Source organism: Ylistrum balloti, unplaced genomic scaffold (genome assembly GCF_031769215.1).
Source record: "Ylistrum balloti isolate Yb309-2 unplaced genomic scaffold, AGI_CSIRO_Ybal_v1 Utg370598, whole genome shotgun sequence".
Lineage (NCBI taxonomy): Eukaryota > Metazoa > Mollusca > Bivalvia > Pectinida > Pectinidae > Ylistrum > Ylistrum balloti.
The window spans coordinates 255,541-274,586 of NW_026782370.1; the positions used below are offsets into that span (position 1 = coordinate 255,541).

General features: G+C 35.3%; 1 protein-coding gene across 1 annotated transcript in view; it reads right to left on the reverse strand.

Annotated features, from left to right (window-relative positions):
* LOC132556871 (sushi domain-containing protein 2-like) overlaps nt 1–19,046 on the reverse strand; it is a 55,506-nt gene that overhangs the window by 10,054 nt on the left and 26,406 nt on the right. Inside the window, exons 7-13 of the mRNA XM_060221320.1 lie at nt 16,171–16,313; nt 10,755–11,024; nt 10,117–10,379; nt 9,806–9,949; nt 8,021–8,182; nt 2,227–2,370; nt 465–590 (exon numbers count right to left, since the gene is read on the reverse strand). Of these exons, the coding sequence (XP_060077303.1) occupies nt 465–590; nt 2,227–2,370; nt 8,021–8,182; nt 9,806–9,949; nt 10,117–10,379; nt 10,755–11,024; nt 16,171–16,313 (1,252 nt within the window). The remainder of the gene's footprint in view (nt 1–464; nt 591–2,226; nt 2,371–8,020; nt 8,183–9,805; nt 9,950–10,116; nt 10,380–10,754; nt 11,025–16,170; nt 16,314–19,046) is intronic.

Below are 19,046 nucleotides of genomic sequence, written 5' to 3' on the forward strand. Positions count from 1 at the left end.
TGTGATTTAATGGTCATCTTTAAAATGAAGTCACATACATATTTGTTTGTTCTATATCTCGCAACAATGTCGTGAAATTATTGGTCGTACAATACTTTGTAGAGATTGGTCCATTCATATGTACTGGTAGAGGTCGTGACGCTGCCCTGCGCCTTTAGATCCATAAGATTGAAACAACAATATATATTTATAAGATTTTACATTTGAAAACTACATTAATTAATTTGTGTTTTTGAAATATTTTTCGCTTGTAATACTTTATGAAAAGGTGTTATTCGCTTGTATGCCTTTTGTACAATCATAATGACACTTAGCATTACCTACTCCTGACGAAAATCTGAATGAAATATTCCTAGTAAATCATATACACCCACTTCAATTAAATATAATACGTCTTTTGTTATTATGGATTATCTTGTAATCATGTAACGAAATTTTTCATTAAAAGATAAAAGATGACTTACAAGTCATTCCAAACTTAAAGTGAACATCTTCCATGTTTGCGTTAGCAGCGAGTTGCTCTCCTGTCCGCGATATGAAGTCATCATTTGGGTCATCATTGTAGTTGCCAAGAAGACCGCGGAGATGACCTAAAAGAAAACAAAATTAAAACTGCTTTAAGTTTCTTAATCCAAGGGGGTTCTATAAGATACTGTAAATTTGTTAATTCTAGAGGTTCTATAAGATACTGTAAAGGTTGTTAATTCTAGGGGTTCTATAAGATACTGTAAAGATTATTAATTCTATGGGTTCTATAAGATACTGTAAAGATTGTTAATTCTAGAGGTTCTTTAAGATACTGTAAAGATTATTAATTCTAGGGGTTCTATATGATACTGTAAAGATTATTAATTCTAGGGGTCCTATAAGGTACTGTAAAGGTTGTTAATTCTAGGGGTCCTATAAGGTTCTGTAAAGGTTGTTAATTCTAGGGGTTCTATAAGATACTGTAAAGATTGTTAATTCTAGGGGTTCTATAAGATACTGTAAAGATTATTAATTCTAGGGGTTCTATAAGATACTGTAAAGATTGTTAATTCTAGAGGTTCTATAAGATACTGTAAAGATTATTAAATCTAAGGGTTCTATAAGATACTGTAAAGGTTGTTAATTCTAGGGGTTCTATAGGGTAATATAAATGTTATTTATGCTAGGGGTTCTATAAGATACTGTAAAGATTGTTAATTCTAGGGGTTCTATAAGATACTGTAAAGATTATTAATTCTAGGGGTTCTATAAGATACTGTAAAGATTGTTAATTCTAAGGGTTCTATAAGATACTGTAAAGGTTGTTAATTCTAGGGGTTCTATAAGATACTGTAAAGGTTGTTAATTCTAGGGGTTCTATAAGATACTGTAAAGGTTGTTAATTCTAGGGGTTCTATAAGATACTGTAAAGATTGTTAATTCTAAGGGTTCTATAAGATACTGTAAAGGTTGTTAATTCTAAGGGTTCTATAAGATACTGTAAAGGTTGTTAATTCTAGGGGTTCTATAAGATACTGTTGAAGTTTTTCATACGAGTGGTTCTATTTGCGCTACTTTCGAAGATAGAATAAAACCATTAAAACAGAGAGACACATAGAAAATATAAATCAATAAAGAAAACAAATCTTTTCCAACACTTCCGATATTGCATCAAGGTTTTAAACTTTAACGTGTAGTATAAATATGTTTTTACCGAAGTTTTTCACCAGGAATGTTTTAACACGCTCGGGAAATCCGGTCTGAACTGAACTGATGACATGTAACTGCTGTTACGTAGAATTCTTGATGTAGAGATCACTATACCTTTTTTCCATTTCTGTTAATTTGTGTTTTTAGATTGCTTTCCGATGAAAAGAGGCCTTAGCCCGAACCTTTGGATAAGAGACGCAAACCCCTATCTCGTGTACCTTGTGAGGTCTAGTTAATGTTTCTAGGCCGCTTGGATGTAACAGCTGTAGAACGACTTTGTTAATCATTTATATAAATTATTTGTTATTTCCTTGATGTAGAGTCTGCCCAGCTATATTTCAGATTTGGTTTGTCTAATTAACTTCGTATTACAGCAGATGTTGACGCTAAAAAATATCCTCTTCCCTTCCAACACTTTTCAATCTTTCAAGAATTTGTAATGATGAAACATGTGTTTCTTACATTTTGGTATTCCGTTGCATCAGTGGGTTTGATGTAACACAAAGCTAATAGCAGTATCGGTCAGAACGAGCATACATATAAGATTACCTTTCATCCGATCGTCCCCAACCACGACAAGGACGTTGATAAGGTCGGATGTCACATCCATGGATACAGACAGACCTGTAGATTCTAACACCACCAATATATTGTCTGTCGTTTCGTCTGTCCTACTTTTATATACTGATAAATCTGTAACAAATTTAATATGATTAATACCAAGACGTCCATAGTAAATACCTAACAAATGATCAAACATTTATTTAAAAATAATAAGAAAGGAACCAATGGTGACGCGGATCTTCCTATAAACTGTCCAAGAATGTAACAGCCGTTCTTTCTCATCCTTGTAATACTGATCTGTCCAGGGCAATACATACACATTTACTGGATGTGTATTATACATCTCCTGGTGTAGCCTCGCCAGTAATACCAGAAACTGTGCCAAAGGTACTATTTACAGAAAATACGTAACAAATGTTCGTTCACAGATAAATCATTTCGTTAAGAAATATTTGTGTATGAACTTCATCTTTGACCTGAATTAGGACATAATTCAAAACAAAACAAAATTCGGTCACTTTGCTAATCTTCTGTCGTGTTTATATATTTTAGTAAATCTATAGTTGTTACAACAAAACCTGTGTGTTCACTGATGGGAAGTTGTTGTTACTTGTACAACAAAACCTGCCTGTTCACTTATAGGAAGTTGTTGTTACTTGTACAACAAAACCTGTGTGTTCACTTAGAGGAAGTTGTTGTTACTTGTACAACAAAACCTGTGTGTTCACTTATAGGAAGTTGTTGTTACTTGTACAACAAAACCTGTGTGTTCACTGATAGGAAGTTGTTGTTACTTGTACAACAAAACCTGCCTGTTCACTGATAGGAAGTTGTTGTTACTTGTACAACAAAACCTGTGTGTTCACTTAGAGGAAGTTGTTGTTACTTGTACAACAAAACCTGTGTGTTCACTTATAGGAAGTTGTTGTTACTTGTACAACAAAACCTGTGTGTTCACTGATAGGAAGTTGTTGTTACTTGTACAACAAAACCTGCCTGTTCACTGATAGGAAGTTGTTGTTACTTGTACAACAAAACCTGTGTGTTCACTTATAGGAAGTTGTTGTTACTTGTACAACAAAACCTGCCTGTTCACTGATAGGAAGTTGTTGTTACTTGTACAACAAAACCTGTGTGTTCACTTATAGGAAGTTGTTGTTACTTGTACAACAAAACCTGTGTGTTCACTTATAGGAAGTTGTTGTTACTTGTACAACAAAACCTGTGTGTTCACTGATAGGAAGTTGTTGTTACTTGTACAACAAAACCTGTGTGTTCACTGATAGGAAGTTGTTGTTACTTGTACAACAAAACCTGTGTGTTCACTGATAGGAAGTTGTTGTTACTTGTACAACAAAACCTGTGTGTTCACTGATAGGAAGTTGTTGTTACTTGTACAACAAAACCTGTGTGTTCACTGATAGGAAGTTGTTGTTACTTGTACAACAAAACCTGTGTGTTCACTGATAGGAAGTTGTTGTTACTTGTACAACAAAACCTGCCTGTTCACTTATAGGAAGTTGTTGTTACTTGTTACAACAAAACCTGTGTGTTCACTTATAGGAAGTTGTTGTTACTTGTACAACAAAACCAGTGTGTTCACTTATAGGAAGTTGTTGTTACTTGTACAACAAAACCTGCCTGTTCACTTATAGGAAGTTGTTGTTACTTGTACAACAAAACCTGCCTGTTCACTTATAGGAAGTTGTTGTTACTTGTACAACAAAACCTGTGTGTTCACTTATAGGAAGTTGTTGTTACTTGTACAACAAAACCTGCCTGTTCACTTATAGGAAGTTGTTGTTACTTGTACAACAAAACCTGTGTGTTCACTTATAGGAAGTTGTTGTTACTTGTACAACAAAACCTGTGTGTTCACTGATAGGAAGTTGTTGTTACTTGTACAACAAAACCTGTGTGTTCACTGATAGGAAGCTGTTGTTACTTGTACAACAAAACCTGCCTGTTCACTTATAGGAAGTTGTTGTTACTTGTTACAACAAAACCTGTGTGTTCACTTATAGGAAGTTGTTGTTACATGTACAACAAAACCTGTGTGTTCACTTATAGGAAGTTGTTGTTACTTGTACAACAAAACCTGCCTGTTCACTTATAGGAAGTTGTTGTTACTTGTACAACAAAACCTGCCTGTTCACTTATAGGAAGTTGTTGTTACTTGTACAACAAAACCTGTGTGTTCACTTATAGGAAGTTGTTGTTACTTGTACAACAAAACCTGTGTGTTCACTGATAGGAAGTTGTTGTTACTTGTACAACAAAACCTGCCTGTTCACTGATAGGAAGTTGTTGTTACTTGTACAACAAAACCTGCCTGTTCACTTATAGGAAGTTGTTGTTACTTGTACAACAAAACCTGTCTGTTCACTTATAGGAAGTTGTTGTTACTTGTACAATAAAACCTGCCTGTTCACTGATAGGAAGTTGTTGTTACTTGTACAACAAAACCTGTGTGTTCACTAATAGGAAGTTGTTGTTACTTGTACAACAAAACCTGTGTGTTCACTTATAGGAAGTTGTTGTTACTTGTACAACAAAACCTGCCTGTTCACTTATAGGAAGTTGTTGTTACTTGTACAACAAAACCTGTCTGTTCACTTATAGGAAGTTGTTGTTACTTGTACAACAAAACCTGCCTGTTCACTGATAGGAAGTTGTTGTTACTTGTACAACAAAACCTGTGTGTTCACTAATAGGAAGTTGTTGTTACTTGTACAACAAAACCTGTGTGTTCACTTATAGGAAGTTGTTGTTACTTGTACAACAAAACCTGCCTGTTCACTTATAGGAAGTTGTTGTTACTTGTACAACAAAACCTGCCTGTTCACTTATAGGAAGTTGTTGTTACATGTACAACAAAACCTGCCTGTTCACTTATAGGAAGTTGTTGTTACTTGTACAACAAAACCTGCCTGTTCACTGATAGGAAGTTGTTGTTACTTGTACAACAAAACCTGTGTGTTCACTAATAGGAAGTTGTTGTTACTTGTACAACAAAACATGTGTGTTCACTTATAGGAAGTTGTTGTTACTTGTACAACAAAACCTGCCTGTTCACTTATAGGAAGTTGTTGTTACTTGTACAACAAAACCTGTGTGTTCACTTATAGGAAGTTGTTGTTACATGTACAACAAAACCTGCCTGTTCACTTATAGGAAGTTGTTGTTACTTGTACAACAAAACCTGCCTGTTCACTGATAGGAAGTTGTTGTTACTTGTACAACAAAACCTGCCTGTTCACTGATAGGAAGTTGTTGTTACTTGTACAACAAAACCTGTGTGTTCACTTATAGGAAGTTGTTGTTACTTGTACAACAAAACCTGCCTGTTCACTTATAGGAAGTTGTTGTTACTTGTACAACAAAACCTGCCTGTTCACTTATAGGAAGTTGTTGTTACATGTACAACAAAACCTGCCTGTTCACTTATAGGAAGTTGTTGTTACTTGTACAACAAAACCTGCCTGTTCACTGATAGGAAGTTGTTGTTACTTGTACAACAAAACCTGTGTGTTCACTAATAGGAAGTTGTTGTTACTTGTACAACAAAACCTGCCTGTTCACTAATAGGAAGTTGTTGTTACTTGTACAACAAAACCTGCCTGTTCACTGATAGGAAGTTGTTGTTACTTGTACAACAAAACCTGCCTGTTCACTGATAGGAAGTTGTTGTTACTTGTACAACAAAACCTGCCTGTTCACTGATAGGAAGTTGTTGTTACTTGTACAACAAAACCTGCCTGTTCACTGATAGGAAGTTGTTGTTACTTGTACAACAAAACCTGCCTGTTCACTGATAGGAAGTTGTTGTTACTTGTACAACAAAACCTGCCTGTTCACTGATAGGAAGTTGTTGTTACTTGTACAACAAAACCTGTGTGTTCACTGATAGGAAGTTGTTGTTACTTGTTACAACAAAACCTGCCTGTTCACTTATAGGAAGTTGTTGTTACTTGTACAACAAAACCTGTGTGTTCACTGATAGGAAGTTGTTGTTACTTGTACAACAAAACCTGTGTGTTCACTTATAGGAAGTTGTTGTTACTTGTACAACAAAACCTGTGTGTTCACTTATAGGAAGTTGTTGTTACTTGTACAACAAAACCTGTGTGTTCACTTATAGGAAGTTGTTGTTACTTGTACAACAAAACCTGTGTGTTCACTTATAGGAAGTTGTTGTTACTTGTACAACAAAACCTGTGTGTTCACTTATAGGAAGTTGTTGTTACTTGTACAACAAAACCTGCCTGTTCACTTATAGGAAGTTGTTGTTACTTGTACAACAAAACCTGCCTGTTCACTTATAGGAAGTTGTTGTTACTTGTACAACAAAACCTGCCTGTTCACTTATAGGAAGTTGTTGTTACTTGTACAACAAAACCTGTGTGTTCACTTATAGGAAGTTGTTGTTACTTGTACAACAAAACCTGTGTGTTCACTGATAGGAAGTTGTTGTTACTTGTACAACAAAACCTGTGTGTTCACTGATAGGAAGTTGTTGTTACTTGTACAACAAAACCTGTGTGTTCACTTATAGGAAGTTGTTGTTACATGTACAACAAAACCTGTGTGTTCACTGATAGGAAGGTGTTGTTACTTGTACAACAAAACCTGCCTGTTCACTTATAGGAAGTTGTTGTTACTTGTACAACAAAACCTGTGTGTTCACTGATAGGAAGTTGTTGTTACTTGTACAACAAAACCTGTGTGTTCACCGATAGGAAGTTGTTGTTACTTGTACAACAAAACCTGTGTGTTCACTTATAGGAAGTTGTTGTTACATGTACAACAAAACCTGTGTGTTCACTTATAGGAAGTTGTTGTTACTTGTACAACAAAACCTGCCTGTTCACTTATAGGAAGTTGTTGTTACTTGTACAACAAAACCTGTGTGTTCACTGATAGGAAGTTGTTGTTACTTGTACAACAAAACCTGTGTGTTCACTGATAGGAAGTTGTTGTTACTTGTACAACAAAACCTGTGTGTTCACTGATAGGAAGCTGTTGTTACTTGTACAACAAAACCTATGTGTTCACTGATAGGAAGCTGTTGTTACATATACAACAAAATCTATGTGTTCACTAATAGGAAGCTGGGGTTGCATATACATCAAAACTTGTGTGTTGACTGAAAGGAAGTTGTTACATTTACTACAAATTCTGTGTATTCAAAAAATTAATCAGATCGAAAAAAAAATTGGAGAGCATGGTTGAGTTTGTATTCGTGAGAAAAATCTGATCTCGTATGGCATATGGCTTCCATGTGTTCATATGATGTTATGTGTTGTCATGTAAAGAAAAGCAATAAGCCTTTCAACCATAAGGCGAAGACATGACATGTACATGACTTTTACAACGGTTAGTAATGTGGTTTATTTTGCTAGAGAGTTAATTGGCATATTTTGTTTCAAACAAACTTTTCTCTTTATATTCACATTAAAGGTGTGTCTTTAGCCAAATACCCGGAACAAGCGAATTAATGAAAAGAGCATCAAGCATATTAGTGACAGGTCAACTTCGATATAAAAAAATCTATAAAACCTGCAATCTAAAATAACATAATATCATTGTTTATTGCGGCGGTGGCCTAAAACATATCGACACTAATGTGTTGCGTTTAGAAACTAAGATATCGATGTTTATTTGAATATGTAAACTCACTAAATCTATGACATTGAAAGTCACGAAAATCACTTACACAAACCTGACAGACCTTTAATCTAGCACGTCGCTAGTCATATATCTATTAGAAGGTTCTTACCTTTGAACTGTGTAACTGAGGTAGATATTTGTTGTGTGACAAGGAGACCATTGATCAGGATCCGTGACACTGTGTCGGTGTCACTATATACCTCAATTACGTCAGACACTCCCCTTGTCGTCATAGCAACGCCCGAAAAAATACTGGCGTTCTGATAGTTACCTAAGATAGAAAGACAAGCATTTAAACATATATTGCACAAATATGCTTATCACATATAAGACCTGAGATTTATATCAAAACCCTAAATCGAATCGAACATCGATCTTAACAACACATGAAAACTGATTCCTATTTATATGAAGAACCTCAAACAGAACAGGAGACAGCATTGACTACAGCCGCCCTAACTGCTGTTAGATGATACATTGTTTTAATTATTATCATCCGGCACATCCGGTAATGGCGAGTTCAAATGCATGAAAATTCACTTTTAAAATCTTTGCAGTACCTTTTTATATCAAATAATTCTTAAATTGTGTCGTATATCGTTTAAAGACAATTCATCGTCTGTTTATCTTTAAAAATATTGGCAGATCGGTCAAAAAATCAATTAAGATATTGGCAAAGATTCTGAATGATGTTTACAGAAATGGAAAGAAACGTCCTTTTTAATGTTACTTGTTATTTTTGTCATATGGAACCAGGACACAATAAAAATTGTCTAATCCCCGTCGACAAGGAGGTACAATGTGTTCACTGTTTACACACTGAGATTATTATCACATTAAATAAAATGTAAATACATTGAAGCAAATAAAGGAAGGGGACCAGTTGTGTAATGTTAATGCACATAGACTGCTTGTATACGATAAAACGACAAACTGCTCTATCGTCAAACAGAAAAAGGTAAGAATAAAAGTGCTGACGTTACTCGGTGGCGTTACTGGATGGCTAGGCTTTTTAACGATTTCACTATAATACAGATAAACTTTCGTGAAAGTCAACTAATATGTTCGACACATAAATTAAAAACATAATGTGCGATTGTCTGCCTTGAATAGTGTTTCTAAGTGTTCCAGGTAAAAAGTTAAAAAGTTAAGACATAGCTTTGGTGTCATCCACTATTACTTTTGTACTTTAACTTATAATGACATCACCTGTAACTGTCCTTTATGTTACCTGTGGTTGTCATAGAAGTAACTCTCTTCTTAGAAAGTCACTCACCGGACAGTTAGAGGTAACTTGGCAGTGTATTAGGAAATGCCTTTATAAGGAGTTTCTGCACGTACCTGGGAAGAGCTATTTTACCAAAGAAAAAATCGACATGTCTGCAAAATATAGAATGAAACTCAAATTCGATGAAACTATAAGATGAACGTTAAACTATTTGTAAGTGCCGATTTAGGCTTTGGCCTCAAGCGGAGACATTGGGCTGTCCATATCAGTACCAAAACCGTCGCTGAGAGATGGTATCTCTGAACGCAAAACATGTTGTAAGCAAAAAACTATATCAAATCTAGGATGTCTTGAAAATGGAGACTGGTTTCTTCTCCATAACTGAACCAGGTGGATACACTACACTGTGTGAAATGAAATCCTGATGTTTTAGGATAATTACTATCGATATACCTTCTTCACACTGTTCATCTGTCTTATGAAGGTGAAGCATTCGAAACATTCTTCTCCTGGTTATATAGTAAAAATTCTACTTTATTAAAATCACCAACATGAAATGGTCAAGGGATGCAGAGAGCGGTAGTAAGCGTAACCCCTGGAGAACCGAGGATGTCTAGGTGAACATACGTTTGGTAATGTGTGAGGTAAGTTTTCAGGTAAACTCACCTTTCATATCCTGCGCCTGCACAGAACGAACTTCAACCACTACTCCATTCGAAATGTCTTCTACCAAAATAAAATCGCCTAGACCGTTAAATGTGTAGTTTTTCCCGTCTAGTGTGGTCAAATGTGGATCACCCGCAGCTTGGGCTACAATAACATGCAACCGTAAGGTTAATAAGTTCATTCGGTATTCCATCTAGCAATGTAACTTTTTAATGTCTTTGTACGTTATCGTTACGTATGTTTAATCATATCGTATCTTAATTGATGCTCATAAATGGCATAGATATAATGAAGAATTTGAAAATACGAACCTGCTTTGGGTGGTTCATACCCTTCATATGTAACGGGAGGACGTTTCTTTTTAAATAATTGGCACATGTCAGTAGAATCAGAATATTGACAACAATGTAATGAAGAGAGGAGATCGTCCTCAAAAAAGGAAAAATAAGGCACTGCGCCGTCTTTCTGAGATCGCACAGTATAGCGTAATGAGCTCCCGCCTCCATTACTGTCACGAATGTCAATTAAATCCCCAGAATCATCATAACAACACGACACACCGGTACTCGATTCACTGAAAAATCGAAATTCTGTCATAATCAAATTTTCTCCAGCAGTAACGGTATTGTGTTGAAAGATAACTAAATTATACAGTACCAAACTGCCATCATAATTAACATTGATCTCGAAATATCATTCCTATGAACAGAATGTCCACCTCTTCACCTCCATTATATGAACACAATATCAAAATTAAATTCTTAATACTGATCGTTTATAAAAAGAAATTTTAATCCAACAGTATTTCAATTATTAGATAAAAATATATTCTAAAGATGACGGTAAATATTAGATCTTGGATTTCTTTTTACTTCAAATCACCAACGAAAGTGGTTAGTAAAGCAAAGGCTCGGGTGAGCTAAAAAGCAAAACATATGCTTAAACATACCTTTGCAGAATCCGTAAAAAGCATTGAACAGCACCAGGTTTGTAAATACAATTTGTAGATTTATTTAAATTGTCCAATCTACAAAGGGGATCAGATGCGAACCGTCCCGTGTCCCGTGACGCTTGTTTAGCAATGCTTGGACATGATAGATTGTTACTACTAATGCTTGGCAAGAGGTTGTCCGTAACATTCCAGGTACTACACATTAATGAGGACCAGTTGGCATTAACTCGTACCGGGAAAACATCGGACCACACCGCCGCCGGTAAACTGAAATAGCAAGAAAAAACAGCAATAATTTCACTTTAAATCGGGACATGACACAATGGTAGAATCCCCGAGCTGAAAAATATGTAATAACTATGACCGATGTGATGTACAAAACAAGAGTCCTAAAGAGCCTGTATCACTCAACTGGTTTCATTTTGCTGACAGCATAATTCAAACTTATCTATTTCATGATTGCGCAGTTCCCAACAGGCTTGAGTGGGGTCAAACCTATCGTTTATTCAAAATTGGTTCCATTTCCCCTCTCAATTCATTTTGACCGTATTTCAACAAATTCCTGTGATTCCGATAAAGCGAAAAGGACTTTATCGAATTTGTTATATATAATCTATAAGACCCCTCCAATAGGATATAACTTGCATGTGCAACTAGAATACTAGAACCATGTTTTATGTTAAATATCTCTGATATATAGAAACAAATCCATTAATTATTCCAGGACAGGGGAAGTAACTATTGCAATGTTATGGAAAGTATTTGAGTTATTTTTAGGGATGAAGTAATTCACTTCCTGTTCATAGTATAGAACATATTATATATTTTCTGTGATTTGCAGTTAAGAAGGAAATGTATGTACGTTTGTTACGAGGGTAAGGACGAATATTGATGAGGGTGAATTGCACTTGAGTTATACAGCGTTCAAGCAAAGTAGTGTGGCGTACAAGTGCGAATGTTGTTCATTTTAGCCTGCAACATCAAAGCGCACGGCCAAATTTTCTTCTTGTGTGCGTGTTCTTTTTGAGTGTTAACAATAAGAATTATCGAAATGTTAAGAGTCTTCTTGTAGGTGTTTAAAAGATGTTCTGTTTAGTGAGCGTAACAGTAAGATTTCTAGTTAATGTTGCTAATATAACAAGGCTTTCCAGAGCTTGGCTTATTAAGTTTTCTGTCTGGTTTTTAATCCTTGACGACTTTTGTCACGTGCCTATTAACTCATGTGTTTAAAATGTTTGGATACAAGCACATTGAGGTGTACACTTGGGAGGAAAAAACGTGAATACACGTGTTATTTGGAGATGAAGATATTAACTGATACTGTTCTATTGGATATTTGCCGACAGGCACAGCCAAATGTATCTGGGTGTTGAGTTATTGTTGATAAAGGGATGTATATCCTGTTCATAGTGTAAAACAGACCATGATGTCACAACTGGCCTACAGTTCCTCTAAAGTTCACCAATTGGTTTTAACAATGTATTCTTCTGAGAAGTAAAAAAAACACATCCAGAATCAAACGTTTGTTCTCAAATGATTTTCTGAAATCACAGATTTAGAAAGTAGTTTTTAAGAAGCTGTAAGTTGTTGAACTTCTTTTTTCCGATACTATCGTCTAAACCTGTGTAACAGTAACTATCGTCTAAACCTGTGTAACAGTTACTATCGTCTAAACCTGTGTAACAGTTACTATCGTCCAAACCTGTGTAACAGTAACTATCGTCTAAACCTGTGTAACAGTAACTATCGTCTAAACCTGTGTAACAGTAACTATCGTCTAAACCTGTGTAACAGTAACTATCGTCTAAACCTGTGTAACTGTAACTATCGTCTAAACCTGTGTAACAGTAACTATCGTCTAAACCTGTGTAACAGTAACTATCGTCTAAACCTGTGTAACAGTAACTATCGTCTAAACCTGTGTAACAGTAACTATCGTCTAAACCTGTGTAACAGTAACTATCGTCTAAACCTGTGTAACTGTAACTATCGTCTAAACCTGTGTAACAGTAACTATCGTCTAAACCTGTGTAACAGTAACTATCGTCTAAACCTGTGTAACAGTAACTATCGTCTAAACCTGTGTAACAGTAACTATCGTCTAAACCTGTGTAACAGTTACTATCGTCTAAACCTGTGTAACAGTTACTATCGTCTAAACCTGTGTAACAGTAAGTCATTCATTTGATTTTAATAATCAGTTAATTTGTTGTATAAAACAATTGATTTCAGATAATTTGAGGACGAGAAACTACATACGTGACAGAGCGGCAAATTTAAAATGGCATCACGGCAAGTTATTTAAAAGATGTAGTAAATAGATAACTTCCTTTTCTGGATAAATTAAAATTTCTTCTCGTAGGTTGTAAATTTTGGTACCTATCTAAGCCCACTAGTTATAAAAGATCAAATTTCCACCCTACGACCTGAAATATAACTGAGATTCATTAAGAAACAGAGAATATCCTCTTTACAGTATTCTGCGATATTTTCGTCAGTAGTTACACTATCAATGAGTCCAGAAACTACAAAGACAATGGTTAAAATCTAAACAGGGACAATATTATCAAAAACAATTTAAAAACAAATTACGTAACCCTTTCCTAACCCTAAACAATAAAACGAACAAATTACATAACCCTAAACAATATACCTACATATCACATAACCCTAAACAATATACCTACATATCACATAACCCTAAACAATATATCTACATATCACATAACCCTAAACAATATACCTACATATCACATAACCCTAAACAATATATCTACATATCACATAACCCTAAACAATATATCTACACATCACATAACCCTAAACAATATATCTACACATCACATAACCCTAAACAATATACCTACACATCACATAACCCTAAACAATATATCTACATATCACATAACCCTAAACAATATATCTACATATCACATAACCCTAAACAATATACCTACACATCACATAACCCTAAACAATATATCTACATATCACATAACCCTAAACAATATACCTACAATCACATAACCCTAAACAATATATCTACACATCACATAACCCTAAACAATATACCTACATATCACATAACCCTAAACAATATACCTACATATCACATAACCCTAAACAATATACCTACATATCACATAACCCTAAACAATATATCTACACATCACATAACCCTAAACAATATACCTACATATCACATAACCCTAAACAATATATCTACATATCACATAACCCTAAACAATATATCTACACATCACATAACCCTAAACAATATACCTACAATCACATAACCCTAAACAATATATCTACATATCACATAACCCTAAACAATATACCTACACATCACATAACCCTAAACAATATACCAACATATCACATAACCCTAAACAATATATCTACATATCACATAACCCTAAACAATATATTTACATATCACATAACCCTAAACAATATATCTACATATCACATAACCCTAAACAATATATCTACATATCACATAACCCTAAACAATATACCTACATATCACATAACCCTAAACAATATACCTACATATCACATAACCCTAAACAATATACCTACATATCACATAACCCTAAACAATATACCTACATATCACATAACCCTAAACAATATATCTACATATCACATAACCCTAAACAATATATCTACACATCACATAACCCTAAACAATATACCTACAATCACATAACCCTAAACAATATATCTACATATCACATAACCCTAAACAATATACCAACATATCACATAACCCTAAACAATATACCAACACATCACATAACCCTAAACAATATACCTACATATCACATAACCCTAAACAATATATCTACATATCACATAACCCTAAACAATATACCTACACATCACATAACCCTAAACAATATACCTACATATCACATAACCCTAAACAATATACCTACATATCACATAACCCTAAACAATATACCTACATATCACATAACCCTAAACAATATATCTACACATCACATAACCCTAAACAATATACCTACACATCACATAACCCTAAACAATATATCTACATATCACATAACCCTAAACAATATACCTACATATCACATAACCCTAAACAATATATCTACATATCACATAACCCTAAACAATATACCTACATATCACATAACCCTAAACAATATACCTACATATCACATAACCCTAAACAATATACCTACATATCACATAACCCTAAACAATATACCTACATATCACATAACCCTAAACAATATACCTACATATCACATAACCCTAAACAATATACCTACACATCACATAACCCTAAACAATATACCTACATATCACATAACCCTAAACAATATACCTACACATCACATAACCCTAAACAATATACCAGTTAAAATATAAACTTTATTTATTTTACAACAATTGCGAAACAAGTTATGTCAACTTATACTAATCACTCTTGTTGGCCCGGCAGGTGGCCCCTTACCTCACGTCCGTTCCGGGAATCGAACCCCGGTCGGCTTGGTGAAAGGCGAGTGCGTTAACACTGCGCCACCGGACCACCCAAATATACCAGTTAATTACATCCTTGATTGCGTGACACATAACCAACGATTTTACAAATCGCAGACAATAAATAATACCACTTCAGATTATCAGACACGATCAGGTACAGCGGTCCATGATTTACTGATTAGATCTTGATCAGTCTGCTCATCATGGAACTAATGTTGGTACTTTTCACGTCTGATCACGGATATTCTCCTTGTCGTCTAATGTTCCAACCCAAGCCATACAAAGATACATCCATGTCTAACCCTTATCCCTAATATTCAAACAGTGGACATACCTCTCTTACCGTTTCATCAAGAGCGCGCCACTAAGTCATTTTTTGCAGTCGAAATCAATTAATTATCCGCCTAAAGGTATTGACCACACATAAATACATGTAATTTTTGCATATATTACATAATTATTTTGACATATACCGCCTATTTGGCCCAGACCGTCTGGGTCCTGGAAGAATCTCCATTTATACAAAATAAGTTGCTCTAAGCCTAAGGATAATTCTGGCAGAATTAGAACAAAATTCTGTCATTCCATAAGTTGATAAATTCCAAATATAAAAGTTTTAATTATGTGCCTCTATTCAGACCCAACGCTTACAAAAACAACAAAAAAACAAATTTATTAAAATTTCTTAAAATTCCCTTCCGTCTAACATGTTTCAAACCAAAATCATATCAATTACTCATGACAAGAAACGATTTCAGAAAACGTTGGCGTATAGCAGACGCCGAACGACAGACAAATGACGGACGCTTCGCCATATCATAAACTGAGCAGGTCTTCGAACCGATGAGAAAAAAGATAAATAAGCGATTATGAATGTCCTACATTGAGTCCCTACCTCCCAGGCACAGGATACTTCTCCCGGACACGAACAGCGGCGGTCTGGAATGACATCAGGGATTCCGGCAATACAAATGAGTTTAAACTTCCGTCGACATCCAATGGATTAATTATTGTAAAGTTCGGCGTGCCGTTATTATACTGCAAAATATAACAATCGAAGTGATTACAAATACTTAATGTAATTATATCTCACCATGCCATGCATTGATTATATTTAATGGTTTACTCATTATAATCATATATATGATATTTGTAAACTCGTGCACGTCCATACCCCTTCCAAGACACCAAGAAATAATCCATATCTCACGAACAAACATTTTCAAATTTTCTAAAGAAAATCGATTTAAATATCTTCAAAAGTCTGACATTATGCATTGCATTTTTCTTCTGGATATGAATATTTAAATAATTTAATTTAATATGAATCATTGAAAAAATACGGATTAGATAAGATCTTTTAAATCCAAACAATACGCATCCTATCTGAATGTTTTCAGTCTCAATCATACTTTGTGTAGATCGCCCGTTTATATACAGCAAAACACTTCAATGCACAATGGTTGTATTTTAGAATTCCGATTTTATCTATTTTGTATTGCTTTGTCATTCTTGTAATAACTCAAAGTTAATATTATAAATACAGGTACTGCAGGTCTGAGTTCCTAGAGCGAGTATTAGGAGAGCCCGACATTGATATACATTGTACAGGTAAGCCAGCGGTAGAGCTAATGGGAACTTGTTTTATCATCCCTAATGCCCAAACGTTGAGGGAAACGCCCGAAATTTGTTTAGTTTTGCATTTGAAGGGTATATACATAGATGTATTTATATAAAGTGCGTACAGATAAGTACAGTTTATACCAGAGAACACAATAAACATTTCCCAAATAAACAACTAGTCTGAACTGTCTGTTCAGTGCTGTATGTATGTCTTCAGATGTACTTCAGAATGTATCAAAGTAAAATTACAAAGCGTCATTATGTACACTAATATAAACCAGCATTTTCGATCAGCTGTAAAAGTGATTGTTCATCACATGCAATGCTGAATAAATAAATACTAAATACTGTGATATTTAGATAAATGTATATATGTATGATATAACAGTTGTTAGAGCTGGTTGTACATGTGTCGTTCTAACTCTAACCCATGATTATGCGAGGCCAATAGTGAAACATAAGCCAGAGAACACACGATGTAGCCCTGTGTGGGCAATGCAACCGTCGATTCATTACTGTTTTGGCAAGACAACTATTGCATGTTGTCCTTTGTGGGCAGGTCAACTGTTGCAGGCTGTGTGGGCAGCTGTTCTTGTTTGTTGTCTAATGAGGGTCATGTAATACAGTGTAGGCAGCTGTTTTTGTTGGTTGTCTAATGAGGGAAGTCATGTAATACAGTGTGGGCAGCTGTTTTTGTTTGCTGTCTAATGAGGGAAGTCATGTAATACAGTGTGGCCAGTTGTTATTGTTTGTTGTCTAATGAGGGTCATGTAATACAGTGTAGGCAGCTGTTCTTGTTTGTTGTCTAATGAGGGTCATGTAATACAGTGTGGCCAGTTGTTATTGTTTGTTGTCGAATGAGGGTCATGTAATACAGTGTGGCCAGTTGTTATTGTTTGTTGTCTAATGAGGGTCATGTAATACAGTGTGGCCAGTTGTTATTGATTGTTGTCGAATGAGGGAAGTCATGTAATACAGTGTAGGCAGCTGTTTTTGTTTGCTGTCTAATGAGGGAAGTCATGTAATACAGTGTGGGCAGCTGTAATTGTTTGTTGTCTAATGAGGGAAGTCATGTAATACAGTGTGGGCAGCTGTAATTGTTTGTTGTCTAATGAGGGAAGTCATGTAATACAGTGTAAGCAGCTGTAATTGTTTGTTGTCTAATGAGGGAAGTCATGTAATACAGTGTGGGCAGCTGTAATTGTTTGTTGTCTAATGAGGGAAGTCATGTAATACAGTGTGGGCAGCTGTAATTGTTTGTTGTCTAATGAGGGTCATGTAATACAGTGTAGGCAGCTGTTATTGTTTGTTGTCTAATGAGGGAAGTCATGTAATACAGTGTGGGCAGCTGTAATTGTTTGTTGTCTAATGAGGGAAGTCATGTAATACAGTGTGGGCATTTGTTATTGATTGTTGTCGAATGAGGGTCATGTAATACAGTGTGACCAGTTGTTATTGTTTGTTGTCTAATGAGGGAAGTCATGTAATACAGTGTGGGCAGCTGTTATTGATTGTTGTCGAATGAGGGTCATGTAATACAGTGTGGCCAGTTGTTATTGTTTGTTGTCTAATGAGGGAAGTCATGTTATAAATTGTGGGCAGCTGTTATTGATTGTTGTCGAATGAGGGTCATGTAATACAGTGTGGCCAGTTGTTATTGTTTGTTGTCTAATGAGGGAAGTCATGTAATACAGTGTGGCCAGTTGTTATTGTTTGTTGTCTAATGAGGGAAGTCATGTAATACAGTGTGGCCAGTTGTTATTGTTTGTTGTCTAATGAGGGAAGTCATGTAATACAGTGTGGGCAGTTGTTATTGTTTGTTGTCTAATGAGGGAAGTCATGTAATACAGTGTGGCCAGTTGTTATTGTTTGTTGTCTAATGAGGGAAGTCATGTAATACAGTGTGGGCAGCTGTTATTGATTGTTGTCGAATGAGGGTCATGTAATACAGTGTGGCCAGTTGTTATTGTTGGTTGTCTAATGAGGGAAGTCATGTAATACAGTGTGGGCAGCTGTTATTGATTGTTGTCGAATGAGGATCATGTAATACAGTGTGGCCAGTTGTTATTGTTGGTTGTCTAATGAGGGAAGTCATGTAATACAGTGTGGGCAGCTGTAATTGTTTGTTGTCTAATGAGGGAAGTCATG